This window comes from Onychomys torridus, chromosome 4, assembly GCF_903995425.1.
Source record: "Onychomys torridus chromosome 4, mOncTor1.1, whole genome shotgun sequence".
In the NCBI taxonomy this organism is placed as follows: Eukaryota; Metazoa; Chordata; class Mammalia; order Rodentia; family Cricetidae; genus Onychomys; species Onychomys torridus.
In genome coordinates, this window is record NC_050446.1 from 5,466,177 (window position 1) to 5,485,854 (window position 19,678).

The 19,678-nt window shown below is 47.1% G+C and overlaps 1 protein-coding gene across 4 annotated transcripts; it reads left to right on the forward strand.

The window, feature by feature from the left end:
- The first annotated feature begins 708 nt into the window (after nucleotides 1-708).
- Zbtb43 (zinc finger and BTB domain containing 43) lies at nucleotides 709-18,623 on the forward strand. Of its 4 annotated transcripts, XM_036185111.1 has the most exons (4): nucleotides 709-817; nucleotides 5,412-5,469; nucleotides 8,213-8,301; nucleotides 13,637-18,623. In XM_036185111.1, exons 3-4 carry the CDS (start codon nucleotides 8,217-8,219, stop codon nucleotides 15,061-15,063), a joined length of 1,512 nt encoding a protein of 503 aa, XP_036041004.1. In that variant the 5' UTR covers nucleotides 709-817; nucleotides 5,412-5,469; nucleotides 8,213-8,216; the 3' UTR covers nucleotides 15,064-18,623. The 4 variants fall into 4 exon arrangements, with proteins under 4 accessions (XP_036041004.1, XP_036041005.1, XP_036041006.1 ...); XM_036185112.1 differs by lacking the exon at nucleotides 8,213-8,301; XM_036185113.1 differs by lacking the exons at nucleotides 5,412-5,469; nucleotides 8,213-8,301.
- Nucleotides 18,624-19,678: the final 1,055 nt, after the last annotated feature.

Genomic DNA, 19,678 nt, shown 5'->3' on the forward strand with positions numbered 1-19,678 from the left:
GGAAAAAAAACCCTCCCCTTAAGTAGCCTTTATATAAGTTCTGTGCCTGTTCAGTTCATGACTGCCTTTTTCCATCATGGCAGAGGCAGCTACCCTCCCCGATTCTTCCCACCTAATCTCTTGAATAAGGTTTGGGTGACTGCGTTCTTCCGTGGGAATGCTCGGAGCAGAGCTGAGCAGGACTTTCTCTTGTTTGTTACACTCCGGGGGACCTGAGCCGAACTGTGACATGTGACAGCCAGGCAGAGCGGTTACATTGGGGAAACCTTTCCCTGGAGCAGGGCTGTAAGCTGCTGCGCTTACAAGGACTTGTGGTATGGGACTCGGCTCCTGGCTGCCAGCATCCCTTTCCATATGAGCTGTAATGCTTACAGCCATAGTGTGCCTGTGGAGGTTAGCGGACCACTTGCGAGAGTCAGTACTTCCACCGTGTGTGTTCCAAGGATAGAACCCAGGCGGCAAGCGCCTTTACCCCCGAAATAGCTCGCAGTTCCAGAGTTTCGAACTCAGAAATTAGATAACTCTTCTAAACCCTACACGTGACCTGCGCCAACTCCTATTGCGCAGGCGCTGGCCGCCTCAGCGTGCTCTCCTGAAGACCCGCCCCAAAGGGACAAATAGAGCATGCGCACACTACAGAGTCGCTGATGAGCCTCCGGAAGTACTGGCAGTTTCGGGGGCGGGACCGGGAAGCATTTCCGGGGGGCGGGAGGCTCCGGCGGAAGCTGTCCCCGCGGTGGCGGCGGAGACTAAGGCCTTGGTGCGGCGGCTTGGACGCTCCGGTGGGCTAGAGCTGCGAGCACGGAGCCGTCGGCAGGTACGGCGGGGTAGGGAGGCTGGCGGCCGCGCGGGAGGTCACGGTCGGAGTCACGAGTGTCCGGGACGCCGGTGTTCACCGCGAGCTCTCCCCGGCGGCCGCGGCGCGGGACTGCCCGAGCGACTCCGCCACCCCGGGCGCCCCGGCTCGGAGTCCTGAGGCCTCCAGGGCCAGCCAGGCGACTTCCTGTCCAAGGTCACCCCGCGGCAGGTGCACGGCGGGGCCGAGCGCTTGGAGGATCCGCCCGCGGGGCGACCTCAGGGTCGAGCCACCCACGCGCGAGCGGACCCCGTGAGGGAGGACCTCGCCGCTCTGAGTTTCGCCTCTTTGTCACTCCGTTGTCACCTGTTTTTGTTCCCCAACCTGACCTCTTGTCAGCTGGAGTTTCTCTCCACTTTGTATCTTGGAGCTGACAGTCTCTGGACCTTGTCCCTATCTCTGGTTCACCTTGCTTCAGTGTTTCTTGACTCTGCTTCTGCCCCTCAGGCCGTCCTCTGGTTCAGGGCCCGGATGTTACACTGGCTTCTTGACTTGACCATTTGTGTGTTTTTCTGTCTCTGCCCATGTTATGTTCTTGTTTCTCTCCCGCCCAACTGGGTTTGTTTAGGCAGGGCGGGTCCTGCTTGGACCTCTGAGCCATGGAAGGTGACTCATGACCCCGTGAAACTCGCCCGCCTGGGTGACATTTTCAGTGGCCCGACCACAGTCTGGCTTCAGTTCTGACAGGTGTTACCCAAATCTAACAAAGTGTCGGGAGTTCCTGGCCCTCAGACTGAAGGTCCATCTCAGGGGTTAGGCAGCTAGTGAGTCCTGAACCTCTTCCATGTGGTCTGCACAGCTCTCCACAGTCATTTGCTCTTTCCAGGAACCCCAGATGGCCTCCAGGACTGTGAGAAACAGCCCTTGTTTAACCAGGCCACAGTGTCTACAGGCTTAGGAAGAACCAGGTTGAGATCTGCCTTTGAGACCCTTAGCACGGTGGCAGAATTTTCTAAGAGAAGACTGTAGAAACCTAACAGGAATTCGTTCCCTGCTTGTTTGCAGATTACTACCAGAGAGAAGTCAGCAAGACAGGGGACAAACATTGTTTAAAACTTTTGAGTGGAGTTCTAGGATAGACAGGACCCGAAACAGCAATTTATCAAATGCTAGAGTCAGGTGGTGGGTTGTTCAGTGTGCACTGAGTTTCAAGAGGTAGTAAGAACATTCTGGAAAGGATTGTGCACAACAGTGTGAATGATGTAGTGTCAACATAACAGTACACAAAGTAGTTACAGTGGTAAGTCTTGTGCTGTTTATACTATATACACACAGCAAAAGGTACTCTGGAGACTTCTGAAGCTGACATAAGCACTCCACAATGCAATTTAGAAACGTGGAACATTTAGTTGAATCCCTTGTATCATGCAAGCTCTTAGCAGCAGCCGGTTCGGCTAAAGGCCCAGAAAAGGAGTCCGGGGCCCTGGGTTGCTTTAAATCTCGTTTCCCACATACATCCCCTTCTTTCCCCTTTGGAATCAATGCAGACATTTTCGCTAGAAGCAACTTGAGAAACATTCCTTTGACATGCAGAGAACTTGTGAGGCTGGAAAAATATTCCTTTATTAGAGTAGAAAATGGTCTGTTATTTCTTCATAAGCTATGCTTTTGGTTTTTTGCTTTGTTTTGTTTTTGTTTTATAAATCTTGCCCTCATTTAAGTTCATTTTTTCAAGTTTTTGTTTTTGGGGGTTTTTGTTGTTTTTTTGGTTTTTTGTTGGTTTTTGTTTTGTTGGTTTTTTGAGACAGGGTTTCCTGGCTGTCCTGGAACTCAGAGATCCCCCTGCCTCTGTCTCCCAAGTGCTAACATCAAGCCACCTCCTGGTTTGACTTAAGAGTTTTTTTGTTTTTTTTTTTTTAATTATTTATTTTTATTTTATGTGCATTGGTGTTTCACCTGCATATATGTCTGTGTATAGGTGTCAAATCCCAGAGGAGAGAGATAGCTCAGCACTTTAAGAACACTGACTGATGTTCCAGAGAAACCTGGTTCAATTCCCAGGTCATCTGGAGTCTGATCATGCCAGGGTAAAAATAAATAAATAAATAAGATTTCAGGTCCCCTGGAACTGGAGTTACAGACAGTTGTGAGCTACCATGTGGGTGCTGGAAATTGAACCTAGGTCCCCTAGAAGAACAGCCAGTGCTCTTAACCACTGAACCATCTCTCCAGCCCCAACTTAAGAGTTTTAAAAAATAAAATCAATGCACACTCTTATAAAAGGAAAAACATAAGCAAATATATATCAGTTAAAGTACCCAGTTGTTACAACAATGGTTGGTAGTAGTACACACCTTTAATTCCAGCACTTGGGAGGCAGAGACAGGTGGATCTCAAGGTCAGCCTAGTCTATAAAGTAAGTTCTACCACAGCCAAGGCTACACAGAGAAACCCTGTCTTGAAAAACCAAAACAACAACTTGTTAACAACATTTGGAGTCCCACTCACCTAAGTACTGTCTACCTCAGAATTGCATCCATGGTTCTTCCATATGGAATCATTCTTTTTTTTTTTTTTTTTTTTTTTTTTTTGGTTTTTCGAGACAGCTTTGCGCCTTTCCTGGATCTCGCTCTGTAGACCAGGATCACAAAGATCCGCCTGCTCTGCCTCCCAAGTGCTGGGATTAAAGGCGGGTGCCACCAACACCGGCTTGGAATCATTCTTTGTGTCATCAGAAACATTAATCTTCTCAGGAGTGCCTTAGTCATTACCTCAGTAGCCATTGCTGTTAAAATTTCAATATATGAGTTAGGTGGTGGCCTATACCTTTAATCCATCACTTGGGAGGTGTACAGGCTTATGGATCTCTCTGAGTTTGAGGATAGCAAGGCCTATATAGAGTACATAGAGAAACTCTGTCTCAAAAAAACAAACAAAAAAACTGCAACATGTGTACTGTCTGTTGTAGCCCCAGTAGCCTGGGACTCCCATAAGATAACCTTGAACTCCTGAGCCTCCTGCTTCCGCCACCCAAGAGTTAGTTTCCTGTGTGGGCTGCCACACCCAGCTGAAGCTCTAAACTTTAAAGAAATGGATGCTTCTGTTGGGCTGCTTATCTGACCCAATTAGCTCACTAACACCCTCCAAATGGGTCTCAAGATCTTGCAGACTTAGACAGCATGCTGCCTCAGTTTTCTTTCCTAGCAGAACTTCCTTCCAGAGATGTGACAGTGTCACTAACAGTAAACTGAGGAAAGCAAGTGTCCTTAACTCGGCTGCTTTAAAGGCAATAGAGCCTGACCCAAGCCCAGGGACCACTCTGACCCGGTATTGGGGTTTTCTGGAAAAAGGGCAATACATGGATATAGCTCCCAGAAAACCAGAAAAATCCCTCAGTGGAAAATAGAGGCCAGAGTTAGATGGAGAGAAAGCAGTAACAAGGGTGGAGGGGTCCCAGAGAGTGACCATTTCAGCGGAGCCTTCTCTAGGGTCTCCACACCATTATAAAAGGTTTGAAGACCAAGGGGTACATTGAGGCAAATTATTCTTTGGGGTGAGAGATGTTCTTGAAGAGAGATTTAATACCACAGATAAGTCATCAGCATGGCAGGGCTGATGGGAGCTTGGACCCACATGGCAGGATGGGGGCTCCTTATGTGTTCAGAGGAGAGAGAAGGGAAGTGGATTGAGATGGTTCTCTCTGGCTCTACAGTGGGCGATTGCTGCTGGTACCGGACGAGTAGCCAGTTATGACTAAGATAAGGTTAGGTGACCAGTAAGCATCTCTCCTGCTGGGCATTCCTGGGGCTTGACAGGACAGGAAGGCAAGAATTGATAGGAACACATCGCTTTAGTTCAGGAGACAAAGTTAGGTTGTTACAGGGGTTGTCACAGTTCAGCAGGGTGGAGGAGCTGTACAGATCAGCCTGGCCCTGCCTACCATCGCCACATTTGACAGCCTGGATCTGATCCCAGCACCCATGTGGTAGAAGGAGAGGACTGACACCAGCAAGTTGTCTTCTGACCTCCATGTGTGCTGTGCGCTTTTGCATGACACAGGAAAACAAGTAAAAATGTCATAAAATTTTATTTTAAAATACCATAGAAGCAGCCAAGCCAAGAGCTTCTAGGATGAAAGTTCATAATTAAAACTTTGGTTTTGATGGAGTTTTGCTGTGTAACTCAGGCTGGCCCTTAACTCACTATGAAGCCTGTTGGAGCCCTTCAATTCTGGGATTACAGGTGGGCACTGCATGGACTGGACAGCAGCAGTCTTGATGAGCTTTTTGTCTGCTCCTCAGTGTAAGACTGGCACAGGCATCCTAACTTCTTTCTTTTTTATAAGATTATTTTTATTTGCATGTATGTGCTCCAGTGCCATGTGTATCAGGTGCCTGTGGAGGCCAGAAGAATTGGATTCCTTGAAGCTGAAGTCATAGGCAGTTGTAAGTCACCTCACATGGGTGCCTTAGAAAGAGCAGCAGGAGCTCTTTAAACACTGAACAGTCTTAAACCCAGCATCTTAAATTTTCAGTGTGATTTTTTTCCTTTTAGAAATCAGTGATTTAATTTAAAGCAAAATTGAGAAATGCATTCTCTTTTTCTATTCATTCAGACTGCTCTTTGATGACCATGGCATAAAGAACATCACCAGGAATACAGCTTTGCACTGAGTAAGCTATAAATGTACTAAATAATTTTTAAGACTTTATTGTAAAATTTCTTATCAACAAAAACAGTATAGTTTGTCAAGTTTTGTTTTTTAATTTAAAAATTATTTATATATGTGGATGGATGTTTTGTTTTCATGTGTGTTTAGTGCTCACAGAGGTCAGAAGAGGGCATCAAATTCCCTTTGAACTGGAGATGGCTTCAAATTGCCATACAGGTGCTAGGATCAAACCTGGGTCCTCTGAGGAGCAGCCGGTGCTCTCTCTAACCCCCGTCAAGGTTATTAATGGGCTAGATCAGATTCCTCTGAAGAAGAGATACTGCACATTTTAGGGCTAGTCACCATGGTACTTCCTGCTAAGAAGGCCCTTAATTTCAGAGAGAATTTTTTGCCAAATGATAGAAAAGTATTAATCAGAGTTGGAGTTACACTTCTGATGCCCGCCACCTGCTGAACTGTGTGGACTGAGGAGATCTTGTCGTGTGAGCCTGTGGGCTTCCCTTTACTCTCAGAACTGAGTAAGCTGTGCAGGGCTCTGCAGGGCCCAGGTTTACAGGCTGCATTTTGTGCATGCAAAGCATTTGACTAGCGAGAATTTGGTAGGCAAGGAGTGTTGGTATTTTTCTACATTTGTGCCAGACTTTAAATTTCCTAAAGCAACATTTACTGTGCTTAAATGTGCCTTCTACAGTGAGCATGCAAATTACCATATGCTCTGATTAAGACATCCCTGGAGGGCTTCAGTAGGCGCTGGTAGGTCTGCCTCCCTGTCTCCTCGCTGTCTCTGTGCTTTTAGGGTGTTTAGTCCCTGTTAAAATGGTGTCTAAGATTTGATATACAATTTTCTCAGCTGAAGAATAAATAGTGGCTACTGTTCAGCTTATCAGCATGGGAGGGAAGTTAGAGGCAGTCTATTTCAGGGAGTCTTCAATGGAAGGCCCTTTGCCTTCTGCTTTAATTTTTATTACTTTTTTATTTACTTTGTATGTGTGTGGGCCTATACCTGCAACATGTGGAGGTCAGAGGACAACTTGGGAAAGCCAGTTCTCTCCTCCACCATGTGGACCCTAGGAATTGAACTCAGGTCTTAGGCTTGGCCGTAGGCCCCATCACCCACTGAGCCCTATCACCAGCCCTTTTCTTCTGCTTTAAAAAGCCATTAAACAGGTGAGCGATGGCGGCGCACGCCTTTAAAACCAGCAGCCCAGAGGCAGGAGGATCTCTTGAGTTCCAGGCCAGCCTGGTCTACAGAGTGAGTTCTAGGTCAGCTAAGGCTGCACAGAGAGACCCTGTCTCAAAAAAACAAAACAAAAAGCTATACATGTAGCTTCCATGAATGATGAAGGGAATGAGCTGGGATTGGTGTAATTATTTTAGAAAGACCGTTGCTATTATTGGAGTTTTAAAATTATGTGCAAGATGACATATAAAATTGCTGGTTTAAGTCTGAAGTTGGCAAATGCTCTGGAGTTTATTAATGAATTGCTCATAATCTAAATTATAGATTACTTAGAGCTAGTGTGGTGGTGCACACCTTTAATCTCAGCACTCGGGAGGCAGAGCCAGGTGAGTTTGAGGCCAGCCTGGTCTACAGAGCGAGATCCAGAACAGGCACCAAAACAACACAGAGAAACCCTGTCTCGAGGGGGAAAAAAAAAAAAAAAAAGAGGCTGAAGCAGGAGGATTGCCCCAAGTTTGAAGCTAGTCTGAGCAATATAATGAGACCTTGTTTCAAAACAAGGATTATTTAGGTTATTTGTGAGACTTACTCATGTTTACTCCCTTCCTAACCTATTGCACCCCACCTTTCAGATGCTGATTGGCCTGAACATGTGCTTTGGGCTTAAATCTCACCACTCCCCAGTAGACAACCTTAGGCAACTAGGTTGTCCTCTGGGTCTTGTCACAATAACTACCAAGTGTTGTAAGCAGGACCAAATGAAGTAGAGAATGTGAAGTGCTGTGTGCAGAGTCTCTGCGTTCATGGAGTCAACCCTTCACAGATGGGAAATACTTAGGAAGAGCTAGATAGATGGCTCAGTCATTAAGAACAAATACTTCTCTTGCAGAGAAGAGTTCAGTCCCCAGCACCCACATTGGGTAGCTCCCAGCTGCCTGTTACTCCAGCTCTTGGGGTCAAGTATCAGTTTCTGGCCTCCAAAAGCACCTGTACTCACATGCACAAGCTCACACACAGACACACACACATACATATAGTTAAAAATACAATAAATCGCCAGTCGGTGGTACACTTCTTTAATCCCAAGCACTGGGAGGCAGAGGCAAGTGGATCTCTGAGTTCAAGGCCAGCCAGGGCTATATAGAGAAATCCTGTCTTGAAAAACTAAAAATAAGTAAATAAAATAAATAAAGAGTAAATCTTTTTAAAAAGAATGCAACTGTATTGCTTGTGTGTTCTTGCCCTCCCCCAAACTGTGCAGTCTGATACTTGTCCACACACTATGCCAGGGATTAGGAGCGATCTTAAGATCTTAAAGTACTCTTGAAGACATGAATGAGTAGGTGGCATTGTAACTATTCAACCATTTTCTTTAGATGATTTGAGCATCTCAGAGTTTTGATGTTTGAGTGGTAGTCCTAGGACCAACCCCCACAGATGCTGTCAGACAGTTGTGTTTGTGTACATCCTTATATATGTATTTGTGTATACATTAATAAGCAGCTGCTGTTCTGTTAATGATGACATGTTCCTAGTTACCCAGTGTTGCATTAACTTTTCCTAGGGAGATGCGAACAAACGTTTATTCATCCCAGATAGGGCACCAAGGACAGAGCAAAGTACGATACCACCAAAATACAACTTGGCGAACCAGTGAGTTTATTGGGCTTGCTTATAGATTGTGGGTGAGGGGCTATGTAAAGGACCATGGGTGACCTCCATCCCAGCATGGATAATGACCTCAAGGAAGCAGCATTATGGAGTCCCCTTTCAGTTGACCTCTCACCTTATTTACTTGGGGGGTTGGGGGCGGGGCATGAGGGAGTAATAGCTAGAATCCCCAGTGATGATTTTGGACCCTCTCTCATTCATGTGCTGGGGAATATCACTGTGTGGTTTTGCTTATTGGTAGGCATAGCTACCTGGCCAAGGTATTTCCTACTCCAAAATGGCATTATGTCCTCCCTGGAGGTAAAACACCACAAACCTTCACAGTTGGCATTGGCAGTTGGACATGATGACATGCACCTGTAATGCCAGCACTCAGGATGCCGAAGTAGGAGAATGGAGACGTGAGTCTTCCTAGGCTGCATAGCTAAACCCTGTCTCAAAAAGAGAACAAACTGACATTGGTACCTTGTTTTCCCTTGTATTACTCTGTAAAATAATTTAAGAAAAACAGTTCATGGGCTGGAAATGAAGCCTTAAAGATGCTTGCCTGCATGTGTGAAGCATATAACCTTCACAACAGAATTGGAGAATTTCTGACCTCCCTAAAAAATTCCCAATTGTTTTTTTCTTTGTTGTGTTTTGTGTTTAAGGTTTTTAAGACAGGGTTTCTCTGTGTTTTTCTGTCCTGTCCTCTGTGTTGGCTGTTGGAATTTGCTTTTATACCGGCTTGGCCTGAATTCACAGAGATCCACCTGCCTCTGCTGGGATTAAGGATGTTTGCCACTGACAAAATACCGAATTGCTAATCACTCCCTGTCTTTCTCTATCTCTAGTTTCTGGCAGTCGCTAATCCACTTTTTAAATTGTTTTGAATGTGTCTTTTGTAATGGAGTGATGAAAGTGTCCTTTGTGTCCACCCTCCTCCTGCCCTCTCCTCTTTCTCTTCGCATATTCTGCCTCTCCCATTAATCTCTTCCTCCTTCTTTCTCTTGTTCTTTATGATGCTGAGTATAACCCCAGCAATTCTCAGCCTTGGCTCCTTTCTATTAGCCTGTCTCCAGGCTGGGCTCTCCCTGGCTGACACCTTGTTCTTTCTTACTGCCTGATGATCTCTTAGATGGATGTGCTATGTTTTATGTAGTCGTTGATGGATACACACTTAATGCTGCTATGGACAGTCATGTATGAGCTTTGGTATGGACATCATGTGTTCTCTTCTGTTCAGCATATGTTCAAAAGTAGAATGGTTGGGCTACATCTGTTTAGCCATTTGAGAAACTCTCAACCCCCTTTCTGCAGCTTTTAAACCATTTCCATGCCTACCAGCAAGTGTGTATAATAGTTCTTGTCTCCATGGGACACTACTGACAGTTGTTAATGTCTTTTACTTTTCATGCCATCTTAGTGAGTGAGAAAAGGGTTTCTTGTAGTTTTGATTGTTTTAGGGATGGGAAAAGGTGTGGTGCTAGGCCTGAAACCAGGTACTTTGCACATGGCAAACAGGCATTCTCCCCTGAGCTAGCTGCATTCCAGCCCACATGGTGCTGAGCATTGTTCATCAGTGTCTTGCTCTTTGGAGAAATGCCTTTTGGAATCTTTTGTCCATTCTTTTCTATTGGGTTGTTTACTGCTGGCTATAGGCTCTGTATGCACTCAGTACAAGTTATTCATAGTGCTGTGCAAATAGTCTCCCATTATGTGTGTGGTCTCTTTATTTTCTTGAGCACTTAAGGCTCACAGTACTGGAGCTTCCTGCCCACCAATTCTGTAAATCTCATCATTGTCTCCCTGCATTTTCTAGACACACTATTTTTTTTTAGACACACTATTTTTATTACTCAGGTGTAGACTACATTTGGTGAAGCCTTGCAGGTAGTCCGACTTCCTCCTGCATTAGTCCATGGCCTCCCAGCATCTCCCTCTGATAGACTCGGTGCTGCCTCGGTCCTCACGTTGATGCTGAGACCCAGTGTTGTAGCTTCACTCTGCTGCTGTGAGAAAACTGTCTAACTGCAACTTAGACTACCAGGTCACACTCCAGTCAGGAAGGGGATCAGGGCAGGAACCGTGGAAATGGCTTACTGGTTCACTCTGGCTCAAGACTTATGCTCTTGTAGTTCCTTATACAACCCAAGGCTTCCTTCCCGGTGCCACCTACAATAGGGTGGGCCCTCCTACAGCAATTAAGAGTCAAGGCACTTCCCCACACACATGGCCATAGGCCAATCTGATTCAGGTATTTCCTCAGTCAAGGCTTTCCTCTCAGATGGCTCTAGGCTGTATAGACAACCAGACTGGCCAGGCATTGTTAATTCTCTGGAGCTTGGTGCTACTGTCTGGACTGCCTGGAGCAAGACAGTTGCTGGTCAGGGCAGCATCTGTCTCCTCACCCGGATTCCATCTTCAGTAGCTCTGATTTCTTCAAGCTCACAGCTCACACCATTCTCTAGGATTTTGGAGTTCAGCTCATTTTTCATATCACTGACTTGTATTATTTCCATAAAAACATGGTATGTGAGAAGAATGAGAGCCTGTCTCCATATCTGGTGGCTCCAAACTTCATAGTGATACGACCTTGTGACCATAATCCGCCCCTCCCTGGGTTCTTTTCATGGTGGTTTCAGGCTTTGCTTGAATGACATGCTGGATATGTTTGATCTATGACAGATTATAAACCCCATAAGAATGGTAATGTTTCAGCTAGGCAGTGGCAGCGGTGATCGGGTGGTACACCCCTTTAAGGCAAGTAGATCTCTGAGTTCCAGGACAGCCAGGACTACACAGAGAGAAACCCTGTCTCAGAAAACAAACAAACAAGAATGGTAATGTTTAAGCTGGGCAGCAGCAGTGGTGGTGATGGTGCACGCCTTTAAGGCAGGCAGATCTCTGTGAGTTCGAGGCCAGTCTGGTCTACAGAGTGAATTCCAGGACAGCCAGGGATACACAGAGAAACCCTGTCTCAGAAAAATAAGAGGTAGTAACTTGTCCTTAATGGCTCAATTAAGCCCGGACATCTCCACTCTCCTCCCTTTCATATGGTATTTGAATCCTTAAGAAGGGGGCAGCTGTGATTCTTCCCTGTCTCAAAGTCCTTGTGTTATTAGGGAAATGGGAGATGAGAGTCCAGAGCTGATCTTGAGATGTGTCTGTCCTCAAGCAGCAATTCCTTATTCACACACAGCTGTTATAATATTCCACTCCTGATTTCTAGTCTAGCACCGTTCTCCCCTTTGCAAACCAAAGTTCTGTTGTTGGCAGAGATACCTAGACCCTCTCCACCCAGATGCCCTCAGCCCAGACTGCACTCTCAGAATTTACATAGACACCTGTCAGCCATGCAAATACGTAGTCTGCATTTCCTTTACAAATTAGAACACCTGTGGGGCCGGGGGAAGGGGGACCTCTGTGAGTTCGAGACCAGCCTGATCTACAGAGCAAGTTCCAGGACAGTCAGGCTACACATAGAAACCCTGTTCAAAAAGCACTGTCTTTATCCAAAGATTTTGGTTTTTCCTGACAGGGTTTCTCTGTGTAGCTTTTGCGTCATTCCTGGGACTTACTTGGTAGCCCAGGCTGGCCTCGAATTCATAGAGATCCGCCTGGCTCTGCCTCCCGAGTGCTGGGATTACAGGCGTGCGCCACCACCGCCTGGCCCTTATCAAAATCACTGGTCCAGCATTCTGGTCTCATTGGAGGAGACAGGGTGACATGAAAAGCCTATGGGAAAAAAACCATAGGTTTTGGAGTTAACACTGACCTGGATTCATCTCTCTACTTTGTTAGAACAAGCTTTTAACTTCAGGGAAGTCACTTAAAATAACTGAACACCAAGCCCTGCATTTGCCAAACAGTGGAGGACTGACCTGGAGCTCAGTGACAGCCCACTCGCCTAGCACAAAGCCAGCCCTGGGAGAAGAGGAAGAGCCAGGTGTGGTGGTGCACACCTTTAATCCTGGCAATCAAGAGGTAGATGTAGGCAGATCTCTGAGTTTGAGACTAGCCTGCTCTACATAGTTCCGGGTCAGCCAGGGCTACAGAGAAAGACCTTTGTCTCAAAACAACAACAACAAAGCAAAACTTCATGGAAAATAGTGTACTGCATTTGACACAGAGCAACTATATTTTTATTTGTTTTTGCTTTTTAGATAGGGTTTCTTTGTGTAACAGGCCTAGCTGTCCTGGAACTTGCTCTGAGACCAGGCTGGCCTCGAACTCAGAGATCTGCCTGCCTCTGCCTCCCAGCGCTGGGATTAAATGCATGCACCACCACCACCTGACTAAACAGAGTGATTCTTAAGAACACCTTAGTTTCTTCACTTGTCCTTTCCTGTCACTCAAGAATGACTTCTGAGGAATTGAAGCATGACACAAGGGTTATTGGGAAGATTTTTAAGAACAGCTTAAGAGATGGCTCAGCAAACGTGAGGACCCGAGTTCAACCCCAGCACTGGGAAGAAGATAGGTGGATTGTTGGAGTTGGGGTAGCCAGCGTGAAGTTTGTCTTAAAAATCACAAAATGACCCCTTGAGAAAAAGAGTAATGTCAACCTCTGCTCTTCCGTCCGCATTTGCACATAAGTCATCATTGTGTCCTCTGCCTTATTTCTTGAACGGGTCTCACTGAATCTGGAGCTAATTTGCTAGACTGGCTGGCCCAAGAGCTGAGGTGGGGTCATTCTCCTGTCTTCACCCTGCAGTGGTAGGAGTTACAGCCATCAGCTGCCAGACCCCTTCTCTTTACTTGGGTCCAGGGGAACCAGACACTTGTCCTCATACTTTTGGGGCTGTGACCCGGTTCGTTTCTGTCTGAAGAAGTGCATAGGTGTTTCCATCTTCCACAATTCAGTTCTTCACTTTTTTCTTTTAGAGTGCACATGGAGATGGAACCCAGAGACATACTTGCTAAGCAGACATTCCATCTCCCTTCCCAGTTCTGTTCTTGTTGTTCCTTCCTCTCTTCTTTAGTAAATGTGGAGAGTCTGAGGATTACAAGTAAGCTGTTTTGATAAGAATCATGTTTGTTTTTATTAGAAATCGTTACTTTGTTTTGCTTAGGGGATTTATATGCTCACAGGTACATTCACTGTGGATTCTGCTTTCTCACCCACAGATAGGACAGATGGAGAGCTGCTGGGCGGGGGTGGCTCTTCCTTTTGGCTCTCTTGAGCCTCCAGGCTTCTCTGGGGATTGACTCCTGTGCTTGAGTGCCCAGAGACTAGAGGACTTGATAGACTGGACTTGCCTTGGTGAGCTGGGCCATGGGGTAGACAGGGCTTCCTTGAGGCTGGAGTTCACGCTAACTCTTCTTTCTCTTGCAGCACTAAACAAGATTGGTGATGAAATGGAGCCTGGAACGAACTCTTTTCGAGTAGAGTTTCCAGATTTCTCCAGCACCATTCTGCAGAAACTAAACCAGCAGCGCCAACAAGGACAGCTATGTGACGTCTCCATTGTTGTCCAAGGCCACATTTTCCGGGCACACAAAGCTGTTCTTGCTGCCAGTTCACCCTACTTTTGTGACCAAGTCCTCCTGAAAAACAGCAGGAGGATTGTCCTGCCTGATGTGATGAACCCAAGAGTGTTTGAGAACATTCTCCTCTCCAGCTACACAGGACGCCTTGTGATGCCTGCTCCAGAGATCGTCAGCTACTTGACAGCCGCCAGCTTCCTCCAGATGTGGCATGTGGTAGACAAGTGCACTGAGGTTCTGGAGGGGAACCCCACCGTCCTGTGTCAGAAGCTAAATCACGGCAGCGACCACCAGTCTCCCAGTAGCAGTAACTACAACGGCCTGGTAGAGAGCTTTGAGCTGGGCTCTGCGGGCCATACTGATTTCCCCAAAGCACAGGAACTGAGGGATGGTGAGAATGAGGAGGAGAGTACCAAAGATGAGCTGTCATCTCAGCTCACTGAGCAAGAGTACTTGCCCAGTAACTCCTCCACAGAGCATGACCGACTGAGCACTGAGATGGCCAGCCAGGATGGGGAGGAAGGGGCCAGCGACAGCGCTGAGTTCCACTACACCCGGCCTCTGTACAGCAAGCCCAGTATAATGGCCCACAAACGCTGGATCCACGTGAAGCCTGAACGCCTGGAACAGGCGTGTGAGGGCATGGATGTGCATGCGGCCTATGACGAACACCAGGTCACTGAGTCCGTCAACACCATGCAGACGGAGCACTTGGTCCAGCCTTCGGGAGTGGAGGAGGACTTCCAGATTGTGGAGAAGAAAGTGGAGGCAGAGTTTGATGAGCAAGCAGAGGAGAGCAACTATGATGAACAGGTGGACTTTTACGGCTCCTCCATGGAAGAGTTTTCTGGAGAAAGGTTGGATGGGAATCTAATTGGGCACAGACAGGAGGCTGCCCTCGCAGCAGGCTACAGTGAGAATATTGAAATGGTGGCGGGGATAAAAGAAGAGGCATCCCACTTAGGATTCTCAGCCACTGACAAGCTGTATCCTTGTCAGTGTGGGAAAAGTTTCACACACAAGAGTCAGCGAGATCGACACATGAGCATGCACCTCGGTCTTCGCCCTTATGGCTGTGGTGTCTGTGGTAAGAAATTCAAAATGAAGCACCATCTCGTGGGCCACATGAAAATTCATACAGGCATAAAGCCCTATGAGTGTAATATCTGTGCAAAGAGATTTATGTGGAGGGACAGTTTCCACAGGCATGTGACTTCTTGTACCAAGTCCTATGAAGCTGCAAAGGCTGAGCAGAATACAACTGAGGCTAACTAAAAATAGGGTCTGGCCCTTGAGTGGCATGCACAAAAATAAACTATGGTAATTAATGCAAATCTGGGCACAGATGATGCGTGCCACTTGCTATTATGAGAGAAGCTTAAAAAGAAAAAAAAGGAAGATATTTCTGAAAGACCAGCTCTAAGTAGGCCAATTAAAAAATTTAATTCCTCAAATTTGTATATTCTGGTCCTGGCCTAGAATGGATGATGGGGATAAGTTCACCCATTGCCCAGCTGGCAAGACAGCCTTTCCAGCCAGCATGACTGAGGCAGTGGACTTGGTGGCGCACTAACCCACCAGTTCACTCAGGTGGCGGCAGTTTTCCATCACTCAGTGCTCTGAGGTCATGTTGCATTTTATTTCCTCCTGCTGGCTACAGGGATTCTAGGGCTTTGCTTAGGTAGTGCATCACTGAATGCTACTCCCCTCAAGGCTATAGCAGCCTGACTCCTGGGCTGAGATGTGAACAGAGCTCTTTCAAGTTTAGTTTCTAAAGTTGTAGCTGAACTGGCGATGTTAGATGGACCTGATGTGTCCACCTGACCCAACAGGTGACGTGGCTCATGTCTAGTGCTGCAGACTCTTGACAAAGCACGGTTTGTGTTTAGTTCTAATCGGGTTGAACCACTGTGTCTCCCTGTAAGTCTCTGGGTGCCAGACATAGGTGTTTCTAGTTGCCCCCCGCATTTAATGATGGCATCTGGGCTAGATGTCAGCCTGCAGTTGACTCTTTACTGGCAGTGTCCTGTCCCCCATCCCTCCAGATCATGGTGCTTCCCAACAAGGGTCAACCAGGGACCACAGCTCATGGGACCTAGCCACGAGTGGCTAAGAGTTTCCTGTGTGCAGGACACCCCCATACTCAGTGAGAGTCGGCAGAGGCAGCAACTTAGAAAGGTCTCACAACTACACAGGTGTGGGGGTGCTGTTTGGAGGGTGCAGTGAGCAACACTGTCTGCTCTTTCTGGGGCCCAGAGTGTGAGTTCAAAGTGAGGAAGGAGTCCCCCATCAAGCAATATCATCCACAGATCATGTTCCCTAGTTGAAGAGAAAGCTGCACACATTTACACCCACTAAGGGAAGGAAGGCCGCCAGCCCTTCAAGGCCTGTTCTGCCTGGAGTCGGGTGTTTTAGGTTGGAAAGAAGTCTTGTGTTCAGAAAGCTTGTAAGTGTGTGGTTGGCCTGCAGCTCTTACTGGGGATGTGTCTAGTTTGCTTTTCACTACTGGGATAACACATTCTGACCAAAAGCAGCTGGGGGAGAAAAGGTTAATGTCAGCTTACACCCCTGTGCCACAGTCATCCCTGAGGGAAGTCGCAGCAGGAACTCCACAGTCAAGACCATCAGCCACAGAGGTGCCACAGGCCACTCTGATTTGGGCAGTCCGAGGTTGAGACTCTCTTCCCAGATGCCCCTAGGCTTGTCACTGTCAGCTAGCTAGACAGTAGGACAGGGCTCCTGTGTCATCTTTCCATAAGCTTACTGGTCTATTACTGCTAAGTAGAAACTTTTTCCTTAAAATAAAAATTATTTTTCTTAGATTTGGGGTGAAATTTTGTTTTTAAAGTTTGTCTTTCTCTAACGTGACAGACATTTCTGGCAAGGGCTTCTGATCATAAGGCTTCTGACACCAGGGGTTCACTTTTGACCTTTGTTTGGAAAGGGGAAAGAAAATAGGGACTCGCCAGTAAATGCTTATGATCAAGATTGCAAAACAGGGATCTATTTACGAACACTGTATCAATCTTGGCATATAAAAGCACTTTGTATTTAAAACTTTATTCTAAGTATAGATGTAGGGTTTTTTTTAACCTAGAAACTAGATATTACCTCCTAGTGGTTTGGTACATTCAGATGCTCTCCCAGTGTTGGAAGTCTGTCTGTCTGTCTGCAGAGTCCTCTCTATGTACCTTGGAAGCGCATAGAGGGGACTGTACGGCCACACTCACAAGCCTCCTAGTCTTCTCACAGGAGAGGCCAGAGGGGTTAGGGATGACCCTAGGATGTGTGAGGATGAAGTATTTCAGCTTCTAGTAACTTCTACCCTGAGGCAGTTAAAGCATTCTGTCAGAAGCTGCTCTCCACCCTGCCCCCTGTATTCACAGAATGCCTTCTGCCTGTTGACCTGTCTCCCATTGAAGTCTCTTCATGTGAGAACTGGGACCCTTGTGGAGACAAATCTGAGGGGAAAGGAAAACACCCTGGCAACATCTGGGTCCTTGGGTTGTGCTGAACCAGTACCCTTGTCGTGCGTGGTGACCAAGCTTTTGTGAATAGGTGGGGTGTCCTAGGCCAAGGAGGCAGAGGAGTAACCATAGTCTAGGCATTAAAGCCGAGACTTATGACCTGCCTTTCCCAATAGAGGGCCTTCCCAGCACCCCCTACCTGCTGTAGTACTGGTCTCCACCACTGCCTTAGGAAAGCCCCACCCTTCCAGACAAGCTTGAATAGTTGTGGACAGCACTGTACATTTTTGTACAAAGTCCAGTGTTCAGGGACTCCATCAGTGGCCCACTAGCAAGGTGTTTGTTCCCTACTTTGAACCTTGACTGGTTTTTCTCCAGTCCTTATAGGAAAGGGTTCCAGGCCCCGCTGGTTGCATTTTATAGTCTGCATGCACCATACCTTCAATCTTGGATGCACATGTCAGTGAGCTGCATGGTCCAGCTCCTCATGTGCCCTTGTTCTGAGCCCTGGCCCATGGCCCTTGGATTTCTATAGCTCACCTTCTCTGGCCAGGTCCTTAGATCCTGCCCTAAAGGGTTCCCTCCATTGCAGGGGGTATTTACTGAACTAGCTGACCCTGGACAGGCTTGTAGCTGTTGGGAAAGCTGCATGCCAAAGAGGATGGCACACCCTGACTGGTGTGGAAGGGAAGATAAGAAACAGGCATCTGTGCTGCAGCAGGGTCCCCAAGGTTGGCGTGAAGCTTTGCCTCTGCCACAGATGAAGTGGTTGCTCATCTGAACTCTGACCCTTCAGGAATGCTGGGGACCAAGGAAGGGCTGCCCTTGGCCTCCTGTGGTTTAGGTTGCTTTGACTGGTGGCTGATTTTTATCCAATGAATCCAGGGTTGCTTTGGTTTTTCTTCTGTTGTTGTTTTTTTTTCTTTTGCTATTTACATATTTAAAGGTACTAGTTTCTAATTGCAAATCTCTACTGATAGTACCCTGTGGGAACATGCTGGAACACCTCTGCAAATGTGATTTTTTTTTTTCTTTTTAAATGTTGCTTGAAGCCTGTGTCCTGTCAGTTGCTGCTGCCTTTCTTTTTATGAGGTTCCTAATGTTTCTTCCAGAAAATTTATTTATGCAAGTCAGGTGACTCTTAGGCCACAGAACCATGGGATGATAAACAGGATTGTCATTAGGTGCATATCATGGATACTTTGTGAACCGCCTGTGTTGCAGAAGTTAAATAGTTCTTTCTAGAATTGCTGTCTTTGGTGTACAGCGTGGTTTGAACTGAATGTTACTGTTTAATATTTTCTTCTTATAGAAGAGACCATGCCCTTTTGTATGACACGTTTTAATAAATGTTACCTGTCCGTTTTGTACAAAGTTGTGTTTCGTTTTTCGCTCGTCTTTCAATAAGTAAAGACCACACAGGCTGATCCCAAGAGCAGTGAGTGGCTGCTCTTAGTAACCGAGTTATCTCCTCCAAACCCACCTGCCTTCTGGAGGAGGGTCTGGTATTCGGCATCTACTCTGCAGGATATTCTGAATGCTCCCTGGTTCCTTCTTCCCCTTGGCCTCTGGGTTCTGCCTTGGCTTCTGGTCAGGAGCTATTGGAGATGCTGGGGAGGTTGAGGGACTCACACCTGGCTGCCTCCTCCAGGTGCATGCTGGCAATGGCCAGGAAGCTTGGCGCCACACCTCCCCTTACCCCTTTAAGCTCAGAATTGGTCCTATCTCCCAGCCTTTTTCCAGCCTTCAGGTACTTCACCCTGTGTCGTTTCTCACCAGGACCCTTGCTGATACCTCGGACGTCCTCATTTCACAGGACAGCTGTTGCACAGCTCAGTGTGGTTGCCACTCGCACTGCCGGGCTTCCCTGCTCTATGATGTCCCCATGTGCCTCAGTCAGGTCCTTGCTTCACCTTGCTTTGCCCTCCTGCATCCCTTCTCCCCAAAAAGCCCAACCCTGGAAAGGCAGCAGCCTTCTTCAGAGGCCTCACATACTTCCTAACAACAGCTCATTACCACAGACACTGCTTGTTTTAGACCAAACTTAACCATCTTCCCACACAAACCTTCTGTTACCACTGTTTGTTGTGAGATGCCCCCCTCCCCCCGGTTGCTGGTTTTGAAGCCAGCTCCAGATTGCCTAGACTCACTTAGCGTTCTCTAGGTGGGGAGAACCCTCCAGAAGACCTTGCCTAGCCTCTTTTTTGAGGTGAGCTCTGTCCATTCTGATCATGGGCAACCAGCACTGTGTCTATAGCATGTTGAGCCCCTTGCCACCCCTTCCTTGATATCCTGATGTACAGTGCAGCAGGAGCCACCTAAGAAGCAGTCACATAGCACATAACCTCCCCAGGGTGGAGGCCACGGGGCTAGAGACAGCAGCACGTGAGTACAAGGAGACGGTGGGGGGCCAAGTGGGAACA

Bases quoted from the DNA above. Each gene is read 5' to 3' on its own strand.
- Zbtb43 (XM_036185111.1), top strand. From the start codon at position 8,217: ATGCGAACAAACGTTTATTCATCCCAGATAGGGCACCAAGGACAGAGC. The intron at 8,302-13,636 runs GTGAGTTTATTG...TTTCTCTTGCAG, and splicing joins AAATACAACTTGGCGAACCA to CACTAAACAAGATTGGTGAT.